Source organism: Anopheles cruzii, chromosome 2 (genome assembly GCF_943734635.1).
Source record: "Anopheles cruzii chromosome 2, idAnoCruzAS_RS32_06, whole genome shotgun sequence".
NCBI lineage: Eukaryota > Metazoa > Arthropoda > Insecta > Diptera > Culicidae > Anopheles > Anopheles cruzii.
The window spans coordinates 57,990,390-58,015,846 of NC_069144.1; the positions used below are offsets into that span (position 1 = coordinate 57,990,390).

Here is a 25,457-nt window from a genome sequence, read left to right on the forward strand (position 1 = left end):
CAGGCAACGCACACAGAAACGGCAACATCCACAAAAATCTGACTTGGTCGCAGGTCAACGAATTTTCGTGCCGTGAACTTTGGTTTCGGTTGTTTCAGGCTTCAGGGCTACCGTCATTTGTGGCGACACGCACTGTTGCCCTGCCCATTGCCGCCAATTTCGGCTGAAGGCCGTTTTCGCTTAGCCGAAAAGTTTCCGATGGTCGATGGGAAAAATTGTACTCCCGCCAAATTGACGATAATTGCACGAGTAATGATGATTGATCGGCAACCGTGGTTCTCACTAGTGTGTCTGTGGCTGTTCCGTTTCGTTTGTATTTCACATGTGCCATGACCCCGGCCCGGCCCACACCGAAAACGCCCCAACGCAGTTTGCCGAGCACGTGTTCCGAACGTTCGATGCGAACGGTGACGGTACGATCGACTTCCGGGAGTTCCTGTGCGCGCTCAGCGTTACCTCGCGCGGCAAGTTGGAGCAGAAGCTGAAGTGGGCATTCTCGATGTACGATCTGGACGGTAACGGATACATCTCCCGCCAGGAAATGCTGGAAATTGTCACCGTAAGTCACGGGGCGCACCAAAACTGGGTCTTTGGTTCCTGTTCTCAACAACTTTTGTCTATTTTCTCGTTTCATTTGCAGGCTATCTACAAAATGGTCGGCTCTGTGATGAAAATGCCCGAGGACGAGAGTACGCCGGAGAAGCGAACGGACAAAATCTTCCGCCAGATGGACCGCAACAAGGACGGCAAGCTGAGCCTCGAAGAGTTCATTGAGGGTGCGAAAAGCGATCCGTCGATCGTGCGGCTGTTGCAATGTGATCCGCAGGCGCAGTGAGCAATTCCATGCAAATGAAACACACGCAACCGCCACTCGAAACACACAAACACGTCTGCAAGAGGAGGGAGCAGGCGAAAATACACGAAAAAGAAACAAACAAACAAAGAAACCACTAAACAAATAACTGCTACAAAACCACTTGACCCACTTGAACGAACACTCGATGAATACAAATCAACACAGAACAATACCGCAACAACAACAAACAAAACAAAGCAAACAAACAAAATTAACAACGTATAGAGAGAAACAAAAACAAATATATATACAAATATATGAATATACTTATATTTTTTCCTTTAGACACTCAAACTTAAATTAAAAACATCTTCTAAACGTAAGAGTTGATAAAAAAACATTAAAAACAAAAGCATCACGCAACACTAGCTGAGACATGAACATTAGCTAAAATTCATTAAAAATCTTTCAAACGTTTTAAAGTATGTAAATTGGAAGCGGTCGGTCGGTCGGTCGGTGTAAAAGTAATTCTACCAAAAGAACACGGCGCGCCTCCCCGTTCCGCACGGGTGTAACTGCTGGCTGAGCTAGTCAAACAGACGGCTACACCGGGCAAACGCGGTCCGGGCGTGCGTTTGCGTTTAGCGACGGACTTGCAGCACTAAGGACTAAGGAACGACAACACAAAGCAAAACAAAAACATAGTTAATCGTGTCATCTTTCTCTCTTCGTTCGAATCGAATGCTAACGCAGGACGCGGGGACGCGCACACGTGAGCGCCATTAGGTGTAACATTAGAAACGACTGTGAAACGACGTGTTGCACTGCAGAGACCCCAAAACCACCAGTCACAATCATTCGCGCACACACACACACTCACCGTAAAACGTAAACGAAGAGGCAAAGAGGGAACTTAACTTGCTAAGCGTCTTAAAGAATGTGTAAATAGGAGTTTAGTTTGTGTGTGTGTGTTTTTATTTTTCGGTTCCTATCTTTTTTCATGACATCATTTAACCATCTTACTGTGGCCTCATCATGCTTTGTTTGTTTCGTTGTTTGTTTGTCGTTGCATTACGTTGTCCATCGGGCCATCGGAATAGCATCGATTAGTTTTCAATTCCTAAACCTAGTTTTTAGTTGCGCCACGTGACGGCTTCATCCCAGTCTTGTTTCGTTCCTTCCTACAACTATTCGGTTGTCGGTCTGTGGTCGCGGTCGCGCCATTTGAATTGAGCTACTGCCGGAAGCGCGATGCAAGAACTGAGCCCTGCACGGTACACGCGGACGGTGGCGGTTTTTGCTCCAGAAAATCGCCACCCGTTGTTCGTGCGCCACTGGGTACCACTCTTCCGGCTGGACCGAGGGCCTTATTTGATACTGTAATCTGTGATTTGTAAGGAATTTTCTCATTCACTTAGTCCATCAATCGGCGCCGTCAGTCCAGTCAGTCTCAGTATCAAGGCTCAGTTCAATTCAAACGACCGACCGAAGCATCTAAGTAGGCAACATTTACACCACACCACACAAACACAAACAACACGCGTGTGTGTTGGCTCCTTTCGGGGCACGAGGAAAAGGACAACAGCACACACACACACACACACGATCAGTAACACCTGACCAAACTGAGAATGGAATTTTTCGCTGCCTCCGCGACCTCACATCGCTAACTTGCTAGCAGAATAAACTACGAGACTGCTCCCATAGCAACCACAGCCGGGGAGAGCGAACTGATCGTCGAAGACACAGAAGGCCCTGCGAAGGCTGTTTGGAGCATGAACACAAGTTCGACAAAGAGTCCTGCGCAAGGAGTAACCTCAGCAGCCCTGCTCGTTGTGTGTACCGTGGTGTGGCCGAAACGATCGCAAGCAGTGAAGCATCGTAAAAACCCTATAATGGAATTGAGCATAGAGCGTTCTAATTTAATATGATTTTGATTTAGAAGTTTATTCCATCACTCCACACCCCTTTCCTACATAACAAACCTTACTCGCACCAAACACCACCCCTTTGCCCTGGCTGACAAAGGGTTACCACAAACGACCGACACGTCATTTGCCGACCTAAACAGATCTTCCGTTGGTTCGTGCGGGTTGGAAACAACGTAGCTTGACAGTAACTAGTAACCGCAACTCAACCATACCAACCAACCAACCATCCAGTTCAGACGCTGACGAACTGTTCCGTGAGAACCATACATAGGTATCACATAGTACGCAAAGTATTTTTGCCACTTCCGCCGTGTATCCGCGTAACGGCTTCCGGTAGTAAACAATGTTGAGCATGGTGGAATGGAATAGTGCGACAGAAATCATCATCACAACTTATTTATTACTTTTACTGATCAGAATATTCACACAATTGTTTGCTTCCTTATGCTTGCTTATTATGTATTACTCGTTGTGCCCAAAACAGCGGTCGCGTGGGCCAATCTGAGCACATCTGAAACTTATTTATATTTTAGTCGAAAACCATGGACCATGGAACATGCCATGATACAGTTTTGTCCCCATAAACCATGCGTTCTTCTAGCTTTATTATTATTGTTCGATTTCCGTGCCGTCTCAGCAGCAGGGATGTGAAAGTGTTTGTGTTTTACCTTTTGTTTGTTATTTTAGCTTCGCTAACAGTTGTGTCCTTTGCGCGTGGTCACAGTTCAGTTCACGCAGCGATTTCAAAACCAACCGGTCAAAAGACTTCCTGTGGCACCCGAAGCCGGTAAGATTTGATTGCGAATGCTTTGCTTCCCGCGATAGGCAAAGGCAGGCCACACAAAACCGCAGGAGGACAGGTATCGAATTTATCGACGCATAATCTCTAAAATTGGATCTTTTCCTAATGGAATGTTTTAGGTGAACCGAAACGGAACAGAACATTAAACTATCTCTCTCTATACTAGTCCCCCTCTTTCTTGCTGATTGAACACTTGCTGAGTAGTTAGTGTTTTCGATGATTCTCTCAACACCCAATCGTTGAAAGACGACAGCCACTAGCCCGTGCTGCGTGGGGCAAGTTATGGCCCCGTGTGGCCCGAAAGAAGAAGAAAACAAGCATCAAAAAAGGGTAACAAACTTCAAACAAACATTGAAAGAAAAAAAACGATTATTCTTACGGTTAATATTGCGAATATCGTGTCGAGTTTTTGATATAAGTTTGTACAGTCTTTTGAGTATATATTAAAACTTTTTATTTTATTTAAGCCGGCCCCCATGCGTTTTGTTTTACTCTCCAGCAATTGATGTGCGCCATTTTTTGTTGTTGAATCGTTTGTTTTTTATTTTCGTTTGCGTTGCGGATGAACACACGGTGAAAGAAATTTTGATTACGGGATATTGTGACGCTTCCATCATTCATGACCGTCGAACGTCGATGACCATACACTTACCAAACCTACGAACGGCATTTATCCACCATGACCCATAGGATACTGACTTTTGATCCAACCATCCAACCGCCGGTACACACATCACACCAGAGTTTGCATTTGAAAATCGCCATTATAGATAAGGACGCGGTGAACAAACGGCGAACGGTTCTCGCCACCTATTAACCTTTTAGCTAAAAAGTACTCCACTAAAAATTACGTTCCTCTAGTTAGACTATTGATTGATCTATTCTTACAATCTGAGCAATTATTACCTATTTCTCTCTCTTCCAACCGAGTGTACTGTTACGAGAATGAGCATTTGAAAATTTGAAATACATACATTTACGTAGAGCTTTTAAAAACATAACACATAACACACATATCGAACGTACGCGTACGCACATGATGTGCGAGGGGCGCGAGTGTTGTACTTCATAAAACCGTAAAACCCTGTTCCGATTCCACAGCCACCGACTGTGTGGCCATTAACGGAGCCCAGCTTCCCAGTGCTGCGCGCGCGCTGCCTTCGAAACGGCACTCGTTGCCTCAAAGTTTCCTTTTTTTATGCCCGCCCCCGACGGAAATTGGATTGGCCTTGAAATGGCTCACGCTACATCCTGGTTCAAAATGGCCATCGAGGGCGAGGGCTACCATTATGTCCTGTCTGGCTGCAGGACTACCACAAACCACATGATCTTCAATACACGCACGCACACGTAACACAATAAACTTCCTTATCCCCGAACGACCATATTAATCTCGAAAAGGCGTCTTTATCGTGTTTTTGTTTTCGAGACCCACTGTCTCGGACCGGCCGGTGGGCTGCCGATTGCTAATAACATAAGACAACCGTTGAATTGAATGTACCTCCAGATAAGGCAGTTGTTTGATCGCTACGCAGTTAGGCTAAGCGAAGCAAGGTCCCGACGGAAGTCGGCGGCCGGCGGAAGCGATTATGTTCATTATATATTAGGCATTAAGGGATGAAGGAGGAGGGGCGTGATCTCGGCAGTTTTTGGCACCGGCACCGTGGTCCGTGGAAATCATATTACTTACAAAGCAAATAACATTACAAAACGATAATTATTACGACCGATCGATCGAAAGCATCATTCTGGAGCGGAGTGGATTCACGTTTTTGGAGACGGTATAGAACGAACGAGATTGAAAAAGAAACTGCACAGAAGGCTCAGCAACAAAGCTAGCGTGTCAAGTAAAGTAAAACCCACAAGAGGATAATTAATCTGTATGTTGATGTGCTTGTCGCGGTGTCGCCATGGAAACAAGTAACGGAAATCCACTTTACACACACCAGGAGCTAAAACAGCCGATCTGCCGGACACACGCACTTGGAAGCCATCCGTCTTTGAGAGGATCAACGTGTACCACTTAGATAGTATTTTGGAAGTAACGCTAGAGGTAACGCAGAGGTTAACGATGCATGAACGCATTGTGCCCTCTGAGAGCACACCGTGCACAATCGAAGGAACCAAGCGGAAAGATATCACTGAAATGGCCACAACAACTACCTGATTTACTTACTCATCGCCGCTGTAATGCCATGTAATCACCGCACTAGTAATGGTAATTTTGTTCAAAATTGTGTTTTAAACGATCCCACACAATTTTAATCGTGAACAAGAACACTTAATAGTCTCTCTCACTGTCTCTCTCTCTCTCTTTCTCTTTCAATAAACACTTTCTACCGACTAGTGATAGATAGGTGAGAGTTTGAATTATCGATTTTTGGAACCGATCAAAACAAGGTAGATAATTCATGGTAAACATTTTTGAGCGACATGTCCTGGAGTGATGACTGAAAGCAGCAAAAAGCGAATGAACTAAAGCGTAGCGTACTACGTTCGGTGGTCGGCACGTCAGAGCGGGAACCGTTTGAATTAATCCACTTTCTTGTTCACCTATTTTGACGCTGATATTCGAGACCCTCTCAGGCAGACAACCGCAAAGTTCGTACGGCCCCATCGTTTTAATCCAATAATCCACGTTTGATGCACAGACTCATTTTAGCACAACACCGTTTTAACCTCGTTCTCGATTTATTGTTGTTGTACACACTCTTACAAGTATAGTCCAGTACGGTCCTTGTTCGGAACAACCGAAGAAGAGAGAGAGAGAGAGGTTAATGTTAACGTGGTCAGAAACACGAAGACACAAGTCAAGCGATTCTTGTTTTTCTTCCCCGTTTTTGGAGCAAAGTAAATGAACGAACGAATTGGTGAACCATTGCGCCTACAGAGTAGTGTACCGATCGGTTGGTGTGCGGACCGTGCACGCAAGTGAGCGAGAGCCTTTGAAGCCAGAACCAGAAAACGAAAGGAATACCAACTTTCACATTTACTTGCACAATATCTAAGGCACAGCTCTTCCGAAACTTTTCCACTAAACTCTCTACTAAACTAGCTGATTAACTGAACGAAGTTAAAGTGAAGTTGGTGAGAAAGCAAAGAAACAAACAGAGCAACAACAAAAACAGTAGTGTGACAAACGTTTACCTAATCCGCAAACCCGTTTTTAAATCAATCGTAATAGACAAACACACTTAAAGAAATCCTTCAATCAACCGGTCGAGCTAGAAGAGTTTAAACGTAATGCAATAACTGAAACCCTAGCTAATTAGCTGTACTTTGGGACCGTTTATTAACAAACCGAACGAAGGAACAGCCGCATATGGAACCGATCGCAAGCCACGAGAAAGAAACCGAAACCCAAACAAGAACAACCCATAACAGTGAAATAATACGGCGGCCGGGTGCGGCCTATGACGAGCCAGAGAAAGAGAGCTATGTCTGTGTCCGGCGTGTTTGCCTAACACGGCCACGAGGCGAAAGCACGCGCAAACGTGTAGCGGCGATCTTCGCCTTCGCCCACTTCGGGCCGATCAAACCCATAGACTAGCATCGAAACAAAACAGAAACGCAATAATCCACCCCATTTATAGAAACTGAACTGCGAGCAGAGGTACTAATACAATTTGAAAGATAGCCTTATTACCGTTATTGTTGGCAGCCCCGCGAACCCCTAAGCGGACACAATGTTCCGACGACAGTTCCACGCCGTTCGTTGACAGACAGACAGACAGACAGATGGTTGAGAGCGACTCTGGCGCGAACCGGAGTTTGACCAACGGGCGGAACCGGATCTTGGTGACATCTCATGACAGGGGCCTGAGCTACTTTGAGCCTCACAATCCGAACTCCAATCCGATCGTCTACGGTACACGCTCTGTGTGTGTGTGTTCGAAGTGTGTGTGCGCGTTAATCGGCCGCGAGAGCTAACCGAATCCCAGAAGACCGCAGAGGGAACACAACCGTGAGCTGTAGCAGTGGACAGTAAGACTCGAAAATCAATAAATCTCATATATCGTGTTGGAAGATGAACAATACGAATGTGGTTCGTTGTGTCGATTGCATTACTTTATTTATGTTTTTGTATTATTTATATAGACAAGGTGAGTTCGCATCTAAATCCTCCAATTTCTTTCCAATTCCAGCGAAAATAAAGAAACTTCTAAAGACGGCTTTTGCGGCTTTTGCGAAATTTAATCAGGAAATAAATTCAGGTCATTCTAAATAAAACTTTCTAACGAGAAACACTGCAATGACCTATCACACAGCTGGCCCCGCTAGCGCCAGCAATCTCCGCGGCGGGTCAGGATCCATCCCCACCGCCAATCCATCGACGGAAGGCTCGGCATCAACAGCCGCCAGTGGTGGTTGTTGATCACTGTGAGCTTGTCGCTGCTGACGGATAACCGTCCCGGTACAAGTCACCGACTTATGTTCCATTGTTCGTGGTCGCCGAGATGCCGAGATTCCATTCAGAAGGCATCGATTCGCTCTCACATAGCCACAATAATCCTCCGTGCTTATTCTGTACAGATAGTAACGAATATTTACAATCAGCCGTAACTCGTTGCCGGTCCGTCGTCTCTGGCCGTGCCGTGCCTAGAGCGTCCTGCGGATATTGATCGTCTGTGATCGCTGACTGAACAGAGCCTCCTCGAGCCGAATTGAGTAGTTTCCTTGATGTGGTTCCGTTTTCGTTGGCATGCCACTGGCGGTGGGTCCGGTATGTTCCTTGGTATGTTGAAAATTGTTAACCTCGTCGCGATGTAGCACCCGTGGCTCGGTCTTTTTCTCGCTTAAACAAACTAAGGAACTGCTCCGGTGTGTCGATGCCATCGTGCTGAACGGAGGAATGCTTCAGGATATCTGACGAACATTTCGTTTTTATAGTTTTCTCCCTCGATGCTGTGACAGACAGGTAACCGTTCCGCTACCCTCTATGTCTTCGTTATGTGAATCAACACAAACTAAACAGGTACCATAAAATGATCACCAATTATTGCCTGTTAATATTGTCTGCGAATTTAAAGCAGTCACCGGGTAAGAGATCGACAATTCTCGCTCGCTTTAGATTGTAAGGTTTTTTATTTAACAATACATTTAACTTCTACCCTTTCGTTAAGGGTATTTCCGAGAAACGCCGTCGATTTTTGAGCGTTTATTAAGTTGTTTACCCAACCAACTGAAAACCCTCGCCTTTGGGTATGGCTTTGAAGATCCTTACAAAATTGACAACAAAAACTAGCAGTCCTTTCAACAAACCCAACAATTTCAGCGTTCAGCAGAGGACTACGTGGAAATAATGGACACTGAAGGTATCAACAGTGAAGTTCCTTTAATTAACCCGAAACCAACGTCACCTTAGTCTGTTACCTTTACAAGACACAGGTTAATTTCTACAAAATTTCATGCTTTTTTTATCGTCTTCATCTTCACCTTCTCAACTACTTTTAGGCAGCCATCTTCATGCGGGCTGTGAAAAAATAAAGCAAAGGCGAACAACACAGCATTTGGCGAAGTCCAAAAATGCCAACAATGGATGCTTGGATTGCCTAGTAACGAGACCTGCACATCGGTAGACCGTCTTAGGGAATTGGAATTTGACGCTACTTACCTCTGTTGTGGCCAACAAAGCCCCTGCTGCTTTCATAATAAAGGACACCATTTTGAAAGATACTTTCGTTTATTGAAGTTCGTTTTTCCGTTCGTTCCGATGACTTTCGCTAACCAAATGAGCCAACGCAACGCACGACCGAGTGGCGCTGGCGGGAAACGCTCATCGGTCGTCGGTTGTTGTTCGGGAGTTGTGGATTTGCGCAACGGTGTGTCGTTCGGGTGGTAAGGAGGCTGTGTGGTGAGTTAACAATTAAACAGACGTCGCCACGGCGACGTCGTCGGTCCAGCGATCGCCAGCGATCACCAGCCCCGGTAAGCGGTGCTCAGATAGAGTCTCACCAGGGGCCGGCTCTTTCCTACTTCTGTGAGGATATGATGGATCGAAATCGCAAAGCGCAAACAAAGTAGAAAAGTAAACAGTGAAACAAAGTATATAAATTCAATCATTCGTAACAAGGATTGCTGTTTATAAAAAAAGAAGGACAAGCGTTGGGCAATCAATATTAAATCCACCATTAAAGCGGGATAATAAGCGTTATCAAAAACAAAACGGATGCAAAACCAACTACTAGCTAACAATCAAGCAACTGACCACCGCAAACACTCTGCCGTCGCCCGGTCGGGGCGGTAAGCAGAGCACCCTCCGCTCCCGTTGTGCGGTGGCCGGCCCATTTGGCCCAGGTCTCAGGTGTGTCTCAGTGGCGCGCGCGCATCTATACTTTCTATTCTTCGTTTGTTTAGCAGCTTGTCAGAGCTTGCCACTTTAGCTACTTAGCGGTACTTGAAACAATCTAGAACGGTTATGTAAATGAAAGAAAAAACAAGGAGAACAACAAACAAACACATCTTACTCGGTACGTGTATGCAAGAATTAGGCGCTAGTTAGAAGCTATTACAAAGAAGCAGTGTTTTGGGGGGCATCTAATAATTATTTCTCTAACACTAGGCTTCGTTTGGCGGGAATATGCAGGGAGCGGCGGCACTGTTCCGTAAACTCTCCTAACTCCGTACACAGAACAGCAAACTACGAAAACATCACCCTACAGGCTGGGCTTTTTCGGTGAGGGGGACTAAAACAATAAAAAAGAGATCCGCGTTGAGGGGGGGGGGCGAGACAGTAATATGCGGTTCGTTTTCGTTCGAGTCTCTCTGTTGCTGAGGCGAGCGCCGAGCGCGGGCGCGCGTGTGGCGAAAGGACATTCGCGGTTCGGGTTGCAGTATTTTTTGTTTGCGTTTTTTGTGTTATTAACTTTTTTTATACTGGAGTTTGATTTACTTTTTTTGTTGTGTCTTTTCTTTTCTTACGGCTTCCGGCGATTAGGGGAGGCGTTCAGTAAAGGGGCGTCGACGTGCGATTATTTTCCGCGTTTTTTTCTCTTTAATAAAAAAACAAGTACTACTAACGGCCACGGGTAGCACGGGTTGTTAGCTGAGCGCATGGCCTGGCCGGTTGTTATTAGGCCGGTGGTTAAGTTCTGGCTTCCCAGTTTCTGCGTGAAAACAAAGCGCGTGCGGCAGCCCGTAGTACCGGGAGACTGTGGGCCTGTCTTACAGGATTTTGCGGTACTTTCTGTTAGTGTAAGCCTTCGAGTGACAGTTGTACGACTTGATCTGATTACTTAGAGTGTACATCAGCTTCTTGTCGTCTCTCTTCAGGCCGATGTTGGTGTAGTTGTACACATCGTTGATGTCACGCGGGGTGCTGCAACGAGACCGGCGGACCGGAAACGATTACTACCTTAAGCCAGCCAAGTGACAGGGTGTGACTTACCTTCTCTGCGTTCGCAGGACCCGTTCGGCCCAGGTTTGCGGGCGCGGAATCTCCGACTGGACGCCCCGCGATCGCCGGTCCAGATAGTTGATGACGTCGTCGTAGTAGTTGACACGGTAGTCGTACATGTAGTTGTACTGCAAGAACTGTGGGCTGCGGAGGCGAACGAGAAGAGTGCGGAAAACGGAACAGAACGTGAGCCATCGGGAAGTAAACCAAGCTCAAGTGTGCTCTAACTGTTTGGCGGTTAAATTTATCTCTAAAAATCCGCCACCGATGCCCAAAAATAGGCCTCTACGGCTGGTTTGCACCGTGATTTAGTGGCCCCTGCTTGCATCGCTACTACCTACCGAACCCAGTGCTTGTAGAGCGTCATCTTGCGCCGATTGAAGTCGTCGACGATGTTCAGCGGTTTTGCGCCCGGTTTGTTCTTCACAATGACGCCCGTGGATGCAGCACCATCATCCATCTTGTAGCCTTCGACTGCGACGTGTAAGAGTGTAAGAGTGTACCTACGGTAAGAATAAGGCACGTCAATAAAGTTGCAATTTTTTCGGTCCAGAAACTCCTCACAAATGCAATCGCACTGAGTCGTCCCAGAGCCGCGCTGCCGTAAAAGGCTGCCGTAATTTAAATTTAGACAAAACCCCTACGGTTTGCAGCTACGTCACCGGCGCGCAAGCGGGTTTGCCATTTTTATTTCGAAACAATCGCTTAACAGCTGCATTTGCAACACGCGTGATCACCACAAACAATCGCGCACCAGCACACACTTGGTGCGCGGCACACACGGAAACGGCCGTCGCCCGTGACAGTTATTTAGGAGTCCGTTTAGAAACCGTTTTGGCAGGCGTTCGTTTGTTTTTCCATTTGCCTCGAGCTTCATTGGCCACAGCGCGACATTCTGGTGACATTTTGCGCTCCCTTAATTGCCACTGTCAGGCGGCCTCGGACGGACGCCAGTAGGCGGAAGTCGCACGCTCGACGTGACAATACGTGGCCCAGCAGGCCATGACGACAACTTCATGCTTGAGTGGACACGCAACAAGTGGACTGATGAGTGATTTATGGCCGGGCCGGTTAGCCGATTGAAATGTAGTGACGTTCGCAATTTTAATGGTCAATTCCGAGCGTCCAGACCAATCAGGTGGAAAAACTGTCATCAGAAGCGCGCCAAGCGGCTCCGATTTTCATTGAACCCGCTCCATCCATCAATGTCGCCGGGCCAATGAGAGGCCAATTGTGGCGAAGGACCCTCGTCTAAGTCGAGCCGAACGCGCCGGTGTTGGCAGGCAACATCGAGTTAACTGCCAGCGCGCGGTATCAAGGTTCGCGGCACCATTGCAACACCTGAACTTGGTGCGGGCCTTCTTTTGACTACACCATAACATAGTTAAATGGTCTAAATGTTCTAAACGGTCTAATGGAAGTTAGTGGTCTAAACTTTACTGGTTAAATCCTTAGGCGGTGTAAAGTTTAAATCTTGCTATCGAGCATTCTTTACTCTCCGATTATTGTTGAATTCAAACAGGTTTCGCTTCTCATGTTTTCTTCATTATTATTCCATTTGCAAACCATTACGTAAACCACCGGCTAAGGGTGTTATTTTTACGCCATTGGTAATTAATTTACAGGCCAAACAAGCAAGCATTCACTGGCATTGAAGCACATCGTCCATAACGCTGCGGCTAACGCTTCTAAAACACTTCACAAGTCGTTAAACTACTCATCGCTCCGGAAGATTAATTGATTCACGTTCACGCAAAAATAAACGGGGCAAAACATTCCGCACATATCCGCGTCAACCCATTTTTCTTCGGTGCCGTTTGCATAAACGTGTCCACCTTTCAGCAGAAGCAAAAACGGCACTTCACCTCACCAACCGGAAGACAGGACGAGCGGCGTACCTTTCCGAAGCGGAGCAGTTGTTAGTCCGGTGGAATGAACAGAGAGACTAACTGCTCCCCGGCGGCGGACGGTATCGAAATCGACAAGTTGTCTTCATTCGCAAACCCCCTCAACCCCCACCCATGGTGCCCAACCCAACCGCCGGAACCGTCTTTCGTTCCCCCCATTTCCTTGTCCATTCTTCGGTTTTTTTCCCCAGCGAGAACCGACACTTCTCGAAAGTGTTGGCGAGGATCGCACTAGGATCCGATCGGTCGATCGGGCCGGGGGATGGGGCCGCACTTTCGCGCGTTCGCACGAGTGAAAACACCTTTTGCGTTCATCGTGCCTACCGTCATCGTCGTGGTCGTCGTCTGTCAATGTGCGCGAGCCATAAACTATGCTCGTGCCGAATGTGGATCCAATTCCGAGACAAGCGATCCCGAGCGCACCGAGCACCGGCGCACCAGATGGCGATCGTCGGAAGCGTTTGGCTGACGGTGGGCGCAACACTCGGTCGGTGGTGGTCAAATTTTGAACAGAAACTCTGTAATAATTCATGAAAATTGCTGCCTGCACTATTCGCTTAGAGTCAACTTGGTTGGTTTGAAAGTGGCTTCGAATACGACTGATTCCGCACATAAGCGGCCGTCATACATTCCGCCTCATTGTAAGCACCAAGAATAGTACATGCGGGGGCCTCTACAGCTCTCATCGGGTGCATTCCACTCGAAAGTCAGCTCATTAGCCGCAGTGATGGAAAATTTGTTTTCATTTCACGATCCTCGGCGACACGGGCCGGCCCGGTCCGGGGTAGGATACGGCTCATATAATCACGAAGCCAGGGTCCGAGTCCGGGTGCATCTATCATCCGCCAAACCGGTCCTCCGCCGTTGTGAAGACCGCCGCCGACGGTGATATAAGCCGGCAGGCGGGCATTCGAAGAATTCGCACCAAGCAAATAGTTGCGGGGCCGGTGCTCAAACTGCAAGATAGTGCCGCGATGCCGCCGACGACGATGACGACGAGGACGACGATGAGCGAGGTGTGGTTGGCCCATAAACACACTTTTTGCCAACAAACGAATGCGATGCGGTAAATTTAGCTGAAGGTTTTTTTTTCTCGGTAATTCAACGATCAACCCATCCACCGAGGTGCTCATCCTTCTGGCAGGGGCCTACCTCTTTGACCTACGCCGTCACCGTCGGCCCTGTGCCGTGCCTACCACGGAGGCACGGAGCAGCAATATAAAAGCGGTACTTTGTGAAGGACCATGCGCCTCCACCGAGTCCATCGAAAGCAACCAAACGCGTTTAAAGAAACTCCTCTTCAGCAAAACAATTGAATCTTCTCGAAACGGAGCAAAACATTAAATCTTTGCCACTGTTTCGTGCGACGGGAAAACACTTTCCATCACCTTTCCAAGCGGTAGCGATCGAATTTCCCACCTTTTCACGAAGAACGCCACAGATGACACCGACCGTGTGCCCTCGCACGGCACGTCAAAGAGAATCCAAAATAATTTCAAAACATCTCTCTTGCTGGGCTGAGCAACGAGCATCGGGCCGGAACCCAAACGGATGGGAAATGTTTCGTCCACTCGGATCGTATCAAACTCAAAGTCCGTCCGTCCTTCGTCGGTGCTCTTCCATTTTAAAGCAATTTCATTGGAATTTGCTCACGGAACCGGAACGGCTTCGGCAAAGCTTGGTCTGCACACCGACGGCGTATTGTTCGGCATGGCAAAAATATCCCATTTTCGGTGACCATTTCGATGTTTGTCAGCGTCTTCCCCAGTCACGGTGCTCGGCCAGCATTATTTCATGCTTTCGATTGGTCGTTTCAATTTTAATTCGTTTCGTGTCTTCGCTCTTTATGTTGCCTTGTTTGTCCCGAGGGGGCGATCGTAATGTAATTCGAAAACTGACCGCACCTTGACACAGACCAGCTGCCCGTGTCGCTCACCGGCCAACCGAGCAATCCAATTCTGCCATTCCATTGGGAAACCATTACGGAGAGGTTTCTTTGAACGCCGTTCGCATTTTCCTGGTAGAAGCAGGAACGAAAATCTCAAAATGGTCACTTCTTAGGCACTTTTCCGCTTCTCGGATGTTTGTGATAAATTAGTCACCGAATGATGCGACGGAACGGTACCGAAACAAATCCGCCATCAGTCGGCTCACCTTCGCCATCTCTCTGTTACCGAAACACACCTGGCCACCGGTGGTATTTGGTGCTCATTTTCGTTCAAACACGAAAACTCGGACGGCAATAAAAATCGGACGCACGCATATTTCGCTTCTTGCACTGGAGAGGCTACGTTTCAGGTTGACGCCAAAAAAATAGAACCAACCCGTTCCGTTTGAATTATGGCCGCCAAGTGTCGTCGTCGTCGTCTGGGCGTCCAACCACATGAGTCAGCGACGAGGACGATGGCGACTAGATGCCACTACAACTAAACGTCCGGAGGAGGGAACGGAGTCCAAGTAAATTATCGATTGCACTTGCGCTGGCCCTTATGAAAATTGGACGTAATGGTGTTGTGTCGCGAAACCGAGATAAATATAGGACGGTTCGCCTATTGCCACGTCGGTGCGCGCTGGTTTTGTTTGCGACTGGCCACCCTCATAAAATTCATAGAACATCAGCTGCACTCAGTGTGCTCTCGGTGTGCTTTATGGTGGCTGTGCAGTTTGCGCACCAGATCTGGCACGGCCACTACTAATCGTTTCATTTGTCTCGTCTCGCATGGCGTGTCCTGTGTGAATTAATATAACTGCCAGTGACTCTATTATTACCACCCTGGTGCCTTGCGCCGCGAAACAAAACGTTGCAATTACATTTGAATTAACGATTTGATGTGCGGTGCGAACAGATGATTTAATTGCACTCCAAGGGTTTATGTGTGCGCCTAAAGGTAGGCAAATCTGCAATACACGCTTGAAGCGCTTGTTCTACCGAACCCAGTTTTTGATGTTTTCAACTGAAAATACTCAATAAATGTAACTCAAAATGTTTACAAAAGCTGCCTACGAGGCAAAACCAGTGCTTTAAATACTTTGAATGTCACATCTTCCACGCAATGCGTACGATTTCACATACTCGCTGTTGCTTGTTTATGCGCAAATAAAACCGGTTCCATGTAACTCGTCACCTCGTCGCAAGCATTCTCGGCTTCTCTCGTTTTCCGTCCGGCTTCTTCCTCCATTTCGACTCCGAGCCGCCCTTCCAAGCGCAGTGAACACAAAATCAAAGCACACGACCGGCCACAGCTAAATAAACATCATTTATTATTCATCCTGTTTTCAACATCGCGGTTTGCTTCGCGGTTGAACCGGTGCAGAGCGGCAGAAAGGATACACACGCACATTCATCTTGCCGACGCACCACACTTGGAGCACTCGCCGAGTGTTCCGGGGGTCCACTATCGATCACTTATCGACTATACATACTAACGATAAAAGGAGTACAGTAATATTTGTGTGTGTGTAGGAAAGTAAAAGTAAACAAACGCCGGCACCCGGGTGTGCGGATTTTATAAAACATAAACGAAGTCCCTCGCCCCAATTCTGGTCTCTCTCTGTGTGTCTCTTCAGAAACTAACCATCTTCTTTTGCGTGCTCTTAAACTTAACCACTCCGGTCGTAACCTTGCTGCCATCGTGATGGGCGGTCACGCTGACCGGCACCAGATCTTCGGTGGCCGTTTCGGCCAACAGTTGCTTCAGCTGCGCGGAACGCCGGGCTCGGGCCGCCTGCTTCTGCTCGAACTCCTCGATCTCGTGGTCGATATCCTGGAGCCGGGCTCGGGTCGCGTTGGCCCGTTTGCTCGCGAACGTCTCGGCCGTTTCGTCCTTCCACTGGAGGGCACTCTTGTTTGCCGCTTCGCTGGCCGCTCGCATCTGGCGTGGGGTAGCATTTTTTGTAGGACAGGGGACAGGGAGACCAATCATTAGGATCATCATCGCCGGTTAGGTGGGTGTGTGAAATGGGTTGACGGGTGGAAAAGATGGAAACCGGGGATGGATGGCCCCTGGTCTAGTCGAGGTGTCTGAGGTACTTGCGGTACTTGAACTGCGCCGATGTTAGGTGACGAAGCGAGATGAAGCGAAACGATTGAAAGAGAAGAAGAAGAAGCCGGTGGTCACAGTGTTAGAGCAGAACGTTGGATGACTACGTGTTAGTTGGTTGGATGGGTGTGCAGAGAAGAAACGGGGGTCCTTACCTTCAGTGCCTTCCTCGTGGTCATGCCGGTCGATACGAACTCATCCTCCTCGGTGGACATCTTCTGGGCCAGCTTGCGGGCCGTCTGTTCGCTCAGCTTCGAGCGGGTCTCGCTCCGGTACGACTCGAGCGCATCGTCCGACTGCAGCTGGCTGAGCAGGCTTTTGCTGGCCCGAATCCGATCGAGTGTGGCCTGCACCTGGACGGGTCGAAAGCCCAAAAAAGGGTGGTTAGAAAGTTTGTGATGCTGCTGCCCTACATGCTGTGCTGGTTTAGGTTAGTAGAATTGATTTAATTATTGGTTTTCCCAAACCAAAATGGCCGAAAGCCTGCTTTTTCAATTAGCAATGAGTAGCCTACGTGTGCCGGAAAACCGGAAAGCCAATTATTGCAATCTGCTCCACAATGTCCGCTCCGGAAAGGCAATTGAAGTAATAAAATTCAATTATGGGTTCCAAAATTAGAACACTGTGGCCGTTGCAAGGGAAAGCGAATTGAATTGTCTCAATGAAGCCCCACGTACCCGAAGTCGTTAAAAAAATGAGTCATAAAATGTAACCACAACAAAAAATGAGTCAGCGTTTTCAGAGAACCCGGCACAATAGGGGCCGGGATGTACACCGAACGGCGCACGAACGGAGCATCGGCCCCAGGAATGTGATCGCTGCCTTTCGAGCGGTCCGCCTTTCTGGCGCGCGTACACCCATCGGGCGCGCGCAATTAGAGACAGAGAGTGAAGGCGGCCGTTTTCGCCGCTTTTCGTAATGATTTCGTGCAAAAAGTTTTATTTTTACCAATCCACCCCGACCGCCGGGACACCCGGGACACCCGGGGTAGGCACGGAAGGCCGGAGCCTCGCGCGAAGGCGCACGCGGTTCACGCGGCACGTTTTCCGACGGACATTTCGGGACGGGGATATTTTAAGCACTTGTGTTTCGGTGGGGCCACCGGCACCGCGGGGTGGCCGGAAGTAGCAGAGAACTGAACGCGGCGGGGGTGCCGTTACGCAAAAGAGTGTAGGACAATTTAAACACCGCGGTTTGTCGAGAAACGGCCAAAAATATATTGCCGGGCCTGAGTCACGGTGCGCGGCGCGGTCGTACTGATAGTAACCGCGGGGGGGACGTAAGGGACCGGACTTGCGACAGCTCAAGGTTCAAGCAAGGCTCCTCGGGGGGAACGGGACGCGAATAAAATATACATACAGACTCTTGGCCGGCCATCAATCAGCTGATTCGACTGACGCGAGGTAAGAATATTTATAATAGGGACTCATAGACACGGCACGGCATAATGCAATTCTGTTTTTGGCCGGTGACGAACCGTCGGATGGGACCGTTTTCTGGGACACAACACGACGAGTGGCGACTTCGAACCACGGCCGCCGCCATTTGAAGCTGAAACACGATGGATCACCAATTCACCGTGTCGCCAAAACAAACAATGTGTTCACATTCGAAAACATGGAACCGCAACGATCGCAGGAAGGAAGGCATTTGTAAGCCGCGGGTGTTCGGGAAATTGAAACACCCAACAAAAACATCCCATGACACAGCCTATGGGGTCGACTTTCACCTTGAAAGCCGCAAGCTTGTCAACCGGTCTGTCTCGGACAAGTCCTCCGCCGCATGTCACTCGGACTTCGGAATTCTATTTTCTATGCTCTGTCTAAGCTGATTGTGACGCTTGTTATATCCCGGAGTTAGTACGCGATGAAGGGTGTTAGTTTGAGTGTTACGGCAGGCTTACGAGCAGAATTTTGATTAGAATATGTTTCCAGTTTGTCCGAAGTGAAAGCAATCGGGAAACTCTCTGCCAAACGCAGCACGCAGCTAAAACTACATGTGGAGATGGTTGCGCACGAGCGGATGATGCGTCATGAGGTGACAATTCTTACGCGACCACTTACGCTACGGTACGCTTCCCGGAACGGAACTACGCTTGTAGAATTACCAGTGCTGCCCGGCGATGGCGAAGATTAACAACGTTGCACAAAAAGTATCAAAAGAAGGATAGAAACATCTAACACGAGGACACGAGCAGTGTGTGTTGGAAGCGAGTGTTGAGTGCATCCGGAACGCAATCCGAATCGTATCACATTTTATTCACATTCGTTTGTTTCGTTTTCGTGCGGAAAATGATGCTGGGGACGTGACGTCGTCTTGTGATTTCCTTTCATTTAACACAACATTCACATTCGATCGTTTCACTTTCGCACTTTATGATTTAAATTTTTGTTTAAACGCGTGACTTTTGTCGGTAGGAACGGAAACAGCCTTGCGTTGGTTAAATATGTGGTTCGCTCTTCCGCATAGTCTTAACCATAGCCGCGTCCGTGAAGGTTAGTAAATTTTGAATTAAAAAGTAAATACTTTGAAGGTAGCTAATTTAGAAAGGACTCGCGGGCCAAGCACGCCAAGCCCAGCTAGCCTATACTTTTTAGAAATATTGATTCGTTCGCTAACCTAATTCGTTCGATAACTTTCGCCAATCATCAATACGCAATTGATCCGAAACCGGGGCGCCCTGCCAGAGTGCTTTGTTTGTTTGTCGTCGAGGAAAAATAGTATAAACGTGTATAAACATTGCAATAAGATTGTACATAGACTGGGGCTTTCACTCCGCAACACATTCAACAGTTGTACTCAGGTAACATCAAATCATCAACATTCCGCATCAACTCCTTAAATGGCGCCTGCCGTGCGCCGCATCGAACCAGATGGAAACATATTTTAATCGGTGTCAGTAGTAGTAGTGGTGGAGGTGGTAGTAGCAGTGGATTAGTCTGTCAGCATCGGGAATAGAGGGACACAAAAGGTCTATCGATTTCTGTTAGCCATTCACCGCCAGGTGGACGAATCGGAATTTAGAGCATACGGGAGGTGCGGGACGTTTCTTGTAACCTAACAACATTATTCACTCCGAAGCTACATATCACGCCGGCCCGCGGATGGGAAGATCGTCAACAGCAGCTAGAGTAGTAGTCGTAGTAGCAGCGAGGGAAGTAGCTCGCATCGCTCGGCAGTGGCACTACGTAAATGACGCTGTTGTTGTGGTTGACCCACGAGCGCCGCAACAGAAACCGTCTGAATCTCACCTGATCGTCGAACTCGTTCTCGAGCAGCGCCGAGCTGACCGAGACCGGCGCCAGGCTGGAGCTGCGGAACTGTTCCGCCCGGTGGTCGATCGTCGACTTCTCGTGGATCACCTTCGAGGCGCGGCTGCGCGCGGCCTGCAGCTCCTCGTCGACGCTGGCCCCGTTAAAGTCGTAGCGGCTGAAGGGCGAAACGCGCGCCTTTACGACCTCCCGATCCAGTGATCTGCGTTAGGGTGGTCGAAAAGATGGACGGCGTTAATGGAATAGTATAATTCAAAGATGGAACGTTGCTATTGCTTTCGAAAATCATGTATTAGCGATTCATTTTGTAGACTTTATGAATGTACCCTACTCTTCCAAAATGGCGGTCCATAGTGCTGTTTATAACGGAGGATCCAGTGGCTGAATAGGAAACGGCTGGCGTTTAGAACCAGTTCAAAGCCTACTCTGCTCTCGACAACCGATAATTGCAAACGCCGAAAAAGCGTGCAACATCGATGTGAGGACGTCTAAGATTTGTTTTCAAAATTATTCTCTGTAAATTTGCACTCTAAATGACCGAAAGTAAAGGATGATGTAAACCCCGGGATCGGGAAAACCACGACAAGGGGGGACGGACGGTTCCAAAGCGTAAACGTGCGAAAGATAATAAATAGCCACGACGGTGGAGAAGTTAGGGCCGACCATGGCCCTGAGCTTGTGGAACATGATGACGACGACGGTGGTAGAGTAAAATTAATGTTTACATCGTCGCCCACCGGACGGACTGACGTCAACCTTGACCACCGAGCAGCTGTTGCGGCCGCCCCGAGAAACCACTCCCTTGACCACCGGGAAACCGGATTACTTACGGCGCACGGCGGCTCTTTTCCAGACGCTCCAGGGCGGCCCGGTAGTTGTTCTCGACCATGCACATGTTGGCGTCATAGACCCGGGTACGCAGTCCTCGGCGGGCACTCATTTTGATTCTGCTTTGTTCGGGGTTTTTCCTCTCTCTACCTGCCTACAGGGAAGTGGTTTACCTGCAACGGAGAGAAGCAGACGAAGAAGAAGAAGCATTTTAGCCACCTGTTGCACAATCTGTCCGCCTTTGCCCGTGGGAATTTACAATAATTCAAACAAAATGTCAATCATTCAGCACTACCCGGCGTTGACGAGCCGAGTTCCGGTCCGGGTAAACATTGACCGCCCGTGTTTACAGCCGAGGGTTTCATCGCTATCCCGCCGGGGGGTGTTAACCGAGCCGGGGCGTAAACAACCACCTGACACGATCGCGCACCGGATCTCCGGTTTTACGATTTCCCCTTTCCGGTCCGAGAAGAGCAGCGACAAGCGACGTTGACGTTGGCCGCAGCCGCACCGCGAAGCGCATTCCTCGTTTCGTTCCATTAATGGTTCCTCCCATCGTTTATGGGACTATGGGCCGAGCGAACAAACCCCAAGCGCCCAAAGCCACAGCGCGAATTATTGGACCGTTTCAAAGTTCTGCTGCGGTGCAATTGTTTGTTTAATTAAAACACATTCCTCTGGGTGCCAGAACGGCGAGCGGCACAGGGCGTGAGTTGCGTGAGGAGGGAATGCACCGAGCCCGGGACCCGGGCCAACTGCTGTCAATCAGCCACTCGCAGCGCTGTCACAGTGTCCTGTGCAGTCGCCAGTCTTAACGCGAGCTCTTAATTAGTCAACAAGAAGCAGCAGCCTCTCAGCGCTGAAGGTGGCCTTTTACGGACCAACCATCGCGCGAGGGTCAGGAATCTCAGGCACGGTCCCCACGACAAAATGGAGCACGGGGCATCGTTCGACTCGGTTTAACCGCCTTAAACCTTGACTTAGATCGGCTGACCCGAGCCCCGAACACGCCGAGATGGACAACGGATGGGGCCACGAAGTCTCCCGCCGTGTAAGGTCCCGCCGCTCGGAGTCTCGGAGCAATTTATTTACGACATCGAAAATAGACACCCATCAAGCGGGCGCGCGCGTACACGACACGTTTCGGCCTTTTTCGTTGCCACTCTGACACCGTCTCCCGTAAGAGGGCGTCTAGAGTGATCGACAGAGAGAGATAGAACGAGGGACCCCGGGAATGGGTGTCCCATTCATTGCAAAAGAGTGTCCCAGCGGTCACAGCTCCGCAGGTAGGATGTAACACTCGTCTGGGTGTGTGTGTCTTTGCCTTCACGGAACAACGCATTCCTTCGTGTGCGCACCTCCGCTCGAGAAAATTAGGGCCTAACCTAAAATTAGTCACGGGCCACCACTAATTGCCCGCGTGACGTTGCCCCTTCGGTGAATGGGTTGGAGTTTGAAGTTCGAAGGAAAATAATTGGATCGCGGACGGATTAGAGTCTGTCACCCTCCTCCGATTGGATGAGCTTCGTGGGAGTGTTGTTCCTAATTGATGGACCTCAAATTAATGCACCTTTTTCTGTTTGGATTTTTATGCACTTCTTCAAAGAACTCGAAAGCAACCATGCGCCTCCATTGCAACAGCGCACCAGGCGCCTCCATTGAAACCCTGCCCGGTCTGTTTCGACTTCCCTCCACCGGGTTAGCTTTAGGTGGTGCACATCGAAAATAGTACTCTACACCGCGCTGTGGATTGGCAAAAGACCGCGCTAATGCGTGGGACACATGGATACCATCTGGTCAATGTTCGACACTCGGCCCCTCTGTGGTTGGCGCCACGAAGAGTGAAGGCGATCGATTTTTCCTCCGTTCGAACACGGGCACTTCAATCGGTCGGCCGTCGGTTCGAAACACACTGCGGTTCTGCCACGCCGATCACTGATCATCATTTAAAAATATTACTCTCCCACTTGATGTATTGAAAGATGAGCGTCATCACATCGAGAGCAATGCTCAAAATACTCAGCCAATGACTTCTTGGCGCTGGGGCGACACCTACCTACGGGGGGTTTGCAAACACGCGTAAAGCACACAAAAATCACACAGAATCACGTCAATCACTCCGTCTCCGCGTGCTGCTCCTTCTACGGTAATACGTCGGTTGGAAACGCCTGGCTGTTGCTGCTGGCCCTGCAAACGGAGTAGAATATGGGAGCTTTACACACCGGAGCACCACCACACCACCCCCACAGGGATCGGGCCCAGCCACCAACCTTAAGCTGTCTGGTTTCACAAAATCACAACACTTTCCGTTCAAGCGCTCAGCTCCGACTGCAGGCGCCCACCTTGCGTAGGGAGTGTTTTATGAATTGCCGCGCCAAAGCAGCATTCCGTCGGTTTGCGCAAGCCAGCCCGTCAGCCAGTGGTTTGCGCACACGCACGCGGTCCCTACCGTGAGACGAAGGAAGGGAACCGGGACACTCAGCTCTCGCGGGCCATCGATCCCGGCTGGGCCGTGGTGCGGGAACTCACGGCGGTGGTGGTGGCCGGCGTGGCAATCACTGCACCACCGGTGGATGCCCTTTCGGTGAGCGGCAACTCAGCGTCGTGAACACGCAGACGCGGGCGCATGCAACGGTCACGGCACGGCACGGCACGGCACGGCGTGTGCTGTTGAACCTCACCAACCCCGAACAACACTCCATCAATCACACCGGGCGGACGGGTGACGGTCTGCAGGGCGATTTTTGATAACCGAATTAATCATCGACCAAAACAACAACCGGACCGATCGCAGGGCCAGGCCAACACCGGACCATAAAAGATCAGAAAGTGTGACAAAACACTGCAACATTCCGCGGACGGTCAATCGGGCGACCACATCATTACCGCGAACCGCGGCGCGGCAGACGGTGGAAATGGAAAATGGGAAATCCACGAGACAGCTACTCGGGAGAGTTTCCGTCAGGGGCCAGCTATGGCGACGATGTTTTGGAAACCCGTAACAGTAGATAGGGGGCGGTAGGAGTGTTTTAAAAATACTCGATCGCCCAGCAGGACGGCGCAGAAGGGCAACGGGGTCGGTTGGAATGGACCGTGTCATGTTTTGTCCTCTCGCTCCGTCGCTGGGCGGCACTGGCTCGAGATGCACGATAGTGAACGAACGATAGGCAGTGTCAGGCTCCCGGGAAGGATTAGTGGACCTATTTGTGCCGCAACCTTGGGACGGATTTATGCTGACGCACTTTTGGCATTGACGGGCGACGGGCGTCTCTCGCCACGATGATTTCTCGTATGCTCTCCTTGGTTCCATTAATTTGTGTTTGGCATCGTACTACTATCAGTTGGCAGGTACAGGACCCGGGGCCCGGGATGATTGTGGCTCATTAGTCGGGGCGTTGAAAGTAGGCCACGCCAGATAGGCCGTGGCGGGTATTATTTCAAAATGTTCTCAAGCGAAACGGCATGCTGTCCTATTGTCGTCGGATGTGTTACTTTCAATTTCTGCTCGGTAAAATACGGATTTGAAGAACAATCCTTGTTAATCACACAATAATTTACTATCTCGTTTATTTGTTTCAACGGTTCCTTACGTTCAATTAATCATTATAATAATAATCTCGAGCAATCACAAATCATTCTACTATCGGAACGGATCCGTTCTACTAATTAGTACACACCACTCTTGTACTAAATCGCTTGCCGATACCGAAACACAGATGGCGCTAACATCACATTCAAATTGACGGTTGGTGCCTTTTTGCCACTGTTGGAGTTTTCAGCGGAACTGGAACTGTCCCGAAGTCGTTGGTGACGCGCGGAACACTGGTGACGTTTGCGATAAAGTTGCCATTCGGCCGATAACCGACTCCAGCAGTACTCTAACTGCTCTACGGGCCTGACGGGGGACCAATCGATCGGAACACTACTATCCGACACTACCACCAGATCTTCGAAATCATTATCTTAATCATACAAACTTTTGATACAACCTGATAGTGGCTTTGAGCGCACCCTGGTGACGGCAAGCAGTTCTTGCTGATAAAGCTCCGAAAGCATTTGCCGTTTAAACGTTCAAAATGGACCAACAGAATGTCGACGGATTTCCGTTTCCGAAACGTTCCAACTGTTTCTCGCTGAAAATTACATTTATTTCGGTTTATTATATTGATATTTTTTCACCATTTAAGTTTAAGGAGTTAAGTTTAAACTTACTTAATTATCGTTGCCGATCATTCGTCGATCTTCGAGAAGAATATCTGTAGAATATCTGTAAAATCATCAAAACGAGGAGCTTTTACCAAAAACACCGACTATTTGATCGTTTTTAATCAAATTAGTATCAAACTGGCGTCGTTGCGATATCAGTTGGCCCTCCGGGTGCTTATCACTGGGGGAATTGCCAGTAATACCCAGAGATTTCCATCATCATAACCTGTACGTCAGAAAACTGTGTACGATAAGCACAGCAGAGGTTAGCTACTATCA

General features: G+C 48.9%; 3 protein-coding genes across 5 annotated transcripts; 1 reads left to right on the plus strand and 2 right to left on the minus strand.

Annotated features, from left to right (window-relative positions):
- Positions 1–322: 322 nt before the first annotated feature.
- LOC128267081 (neurocalcin homolog) lies at positions 323–835 on the plus strand. The gene is made up of 2 exons (XM_053003871.1): positions 323–559; positions 641–835. The coding sequence occupies exons 1-2, from the start codon at positions 323–325 to the stop codon at positions 833–835; spliced, it is 432 nt and encodes a 143-aa protein (XP_052859831.1).
- Positions 836–9,200: 8,365 nt separating this feature from the next.
- Positions 9,201–12,931, minus strand: LOC128269298 (flightin). Of its 3 annotated transcripts, XM_053006730.1 has the most exons (5): positions 12,824–12,879; positions 11,267–11,428; positions 10,917–11,069; positions 10,765–10,847; positions 9,201–9,507 (listed from the first exon to the last, which is right to left on the minus strand). In XM_053006730.1, exons 2-5 carry the CDS (start codon positions 11,383–11,385, stop codon positions 9,446–9,448), a joined length of 417 nt encoding a protein of 138 aa, XP_052862690.1. In that variant the 5' UTR covers positions 11,386–11,428; positions 12,824–12,879; the 3' UTR covers positions 9,201–9,445. The 3 variants fall into 3 exon arrangements, with proteins under 3 accessions (XP_052862690.1, XP_052862689.1, XP_052862688.1); XM_053006729.1 differs by lacking the exon at positions 9,201–9,507 and having other exon boundaries at positions 9,974–10,847; positions 11,267–11,416; positions 12,820–12,931; XM_053006728.1 differs by lacking the exon at positions 9,201–9,507 and having other exon boundaries at positions 9,974–10,847.
- A 3,172-nt stretch (positions 12,932–16,103) lies between these two features.
- Positions 16,104–23,395, minus strand: LOC128275337 (uncharacterized). The gene is made up of 6 exons (XM_053013810.1): positions 23,243–23,395; positions 23,029–23,159; positions 20,975–21,145; positions 20,124–20,346; positions 17,028–17,225; positions 16,104–16,704 (listed from the first exon to the last, which is right to left on the minus strand). The coding sequence occupies exons 3-6, from the start codon at positions 21,082–21,084 to the stop codon at positions 16,396–16,398; spliced, it is 840 nt and encodes a 279-aa protein (XP_052869770.1). The 5' UTR covers positions 21,085–21,145; positions 23,029–23,159; positions 23,243–23,395; the 3' UTR covers positions 16,104–16,395.
- Between the last annotated feature and the right edge of the window lie 2,062 nt (positions 23,396–25,457).

Excerpts from the sequence above, each read along its gene's own strand:
- LOC128267081 (XM_053003871.1), top strand. The coding sequence starts at position 323 with ATGTGCCATGACCCCGGCCCGGCCCACACCGAAAACGCCCCAACGCAG. Across the intron at positions 560-640 it reads AAATGCTGGAAATTGTCACC|GCTATCTACAAAATGGTCGG; the intron begins GTAAGTCACGGG and ends TTTCATTTGCAG.
- LOC128275337 (XM_053013810.1), bottom strand. The coding sequence starts at position 21,084 with ATGAGTGCCCGCCGAGGACTGCGTACCCGGGTCTATGACGCCAACATG. Across the intron at positions 20,347-20,974 it reads GAAAAGAGCCGCCGTGCGCC|ATCACTGGATCGGGAGGTCG; the intron begins GTAAGTAATCCG and ends ACCCTAACGCAG. Across the intron at positions 17,226-20,123 it reads AGAACGAGTTCGACGATCAG|GTGCAGGCCACACTCGATCG; the intron begins GTGAGATTCAGA and ends CGACCCGTCCAG.
- LOC128269298 (XM_053006729.1), bottom strand. The coding sequence starts at position 11,385 with ATGGATGATGGTGCTGCATCCACGGGCGTCATTGTGAAGAACAAACCG. Across the intron at positions 11,070-11,266 it reads CTCTACAAGCACTGGGTTCG|CCCACAGTTCTTGCAGTACA; the intron begins GTAGGTAGTAGC and ends TCGCCTCCGCAG. Across the intron at positions 10,848-10,916 it reads GTCCTGCGAACGCAGAGAAG|CACCCCGCGTGACATCAACG; the intron begins GTAAGTCACACC and ends GTCTCGTTGCAG.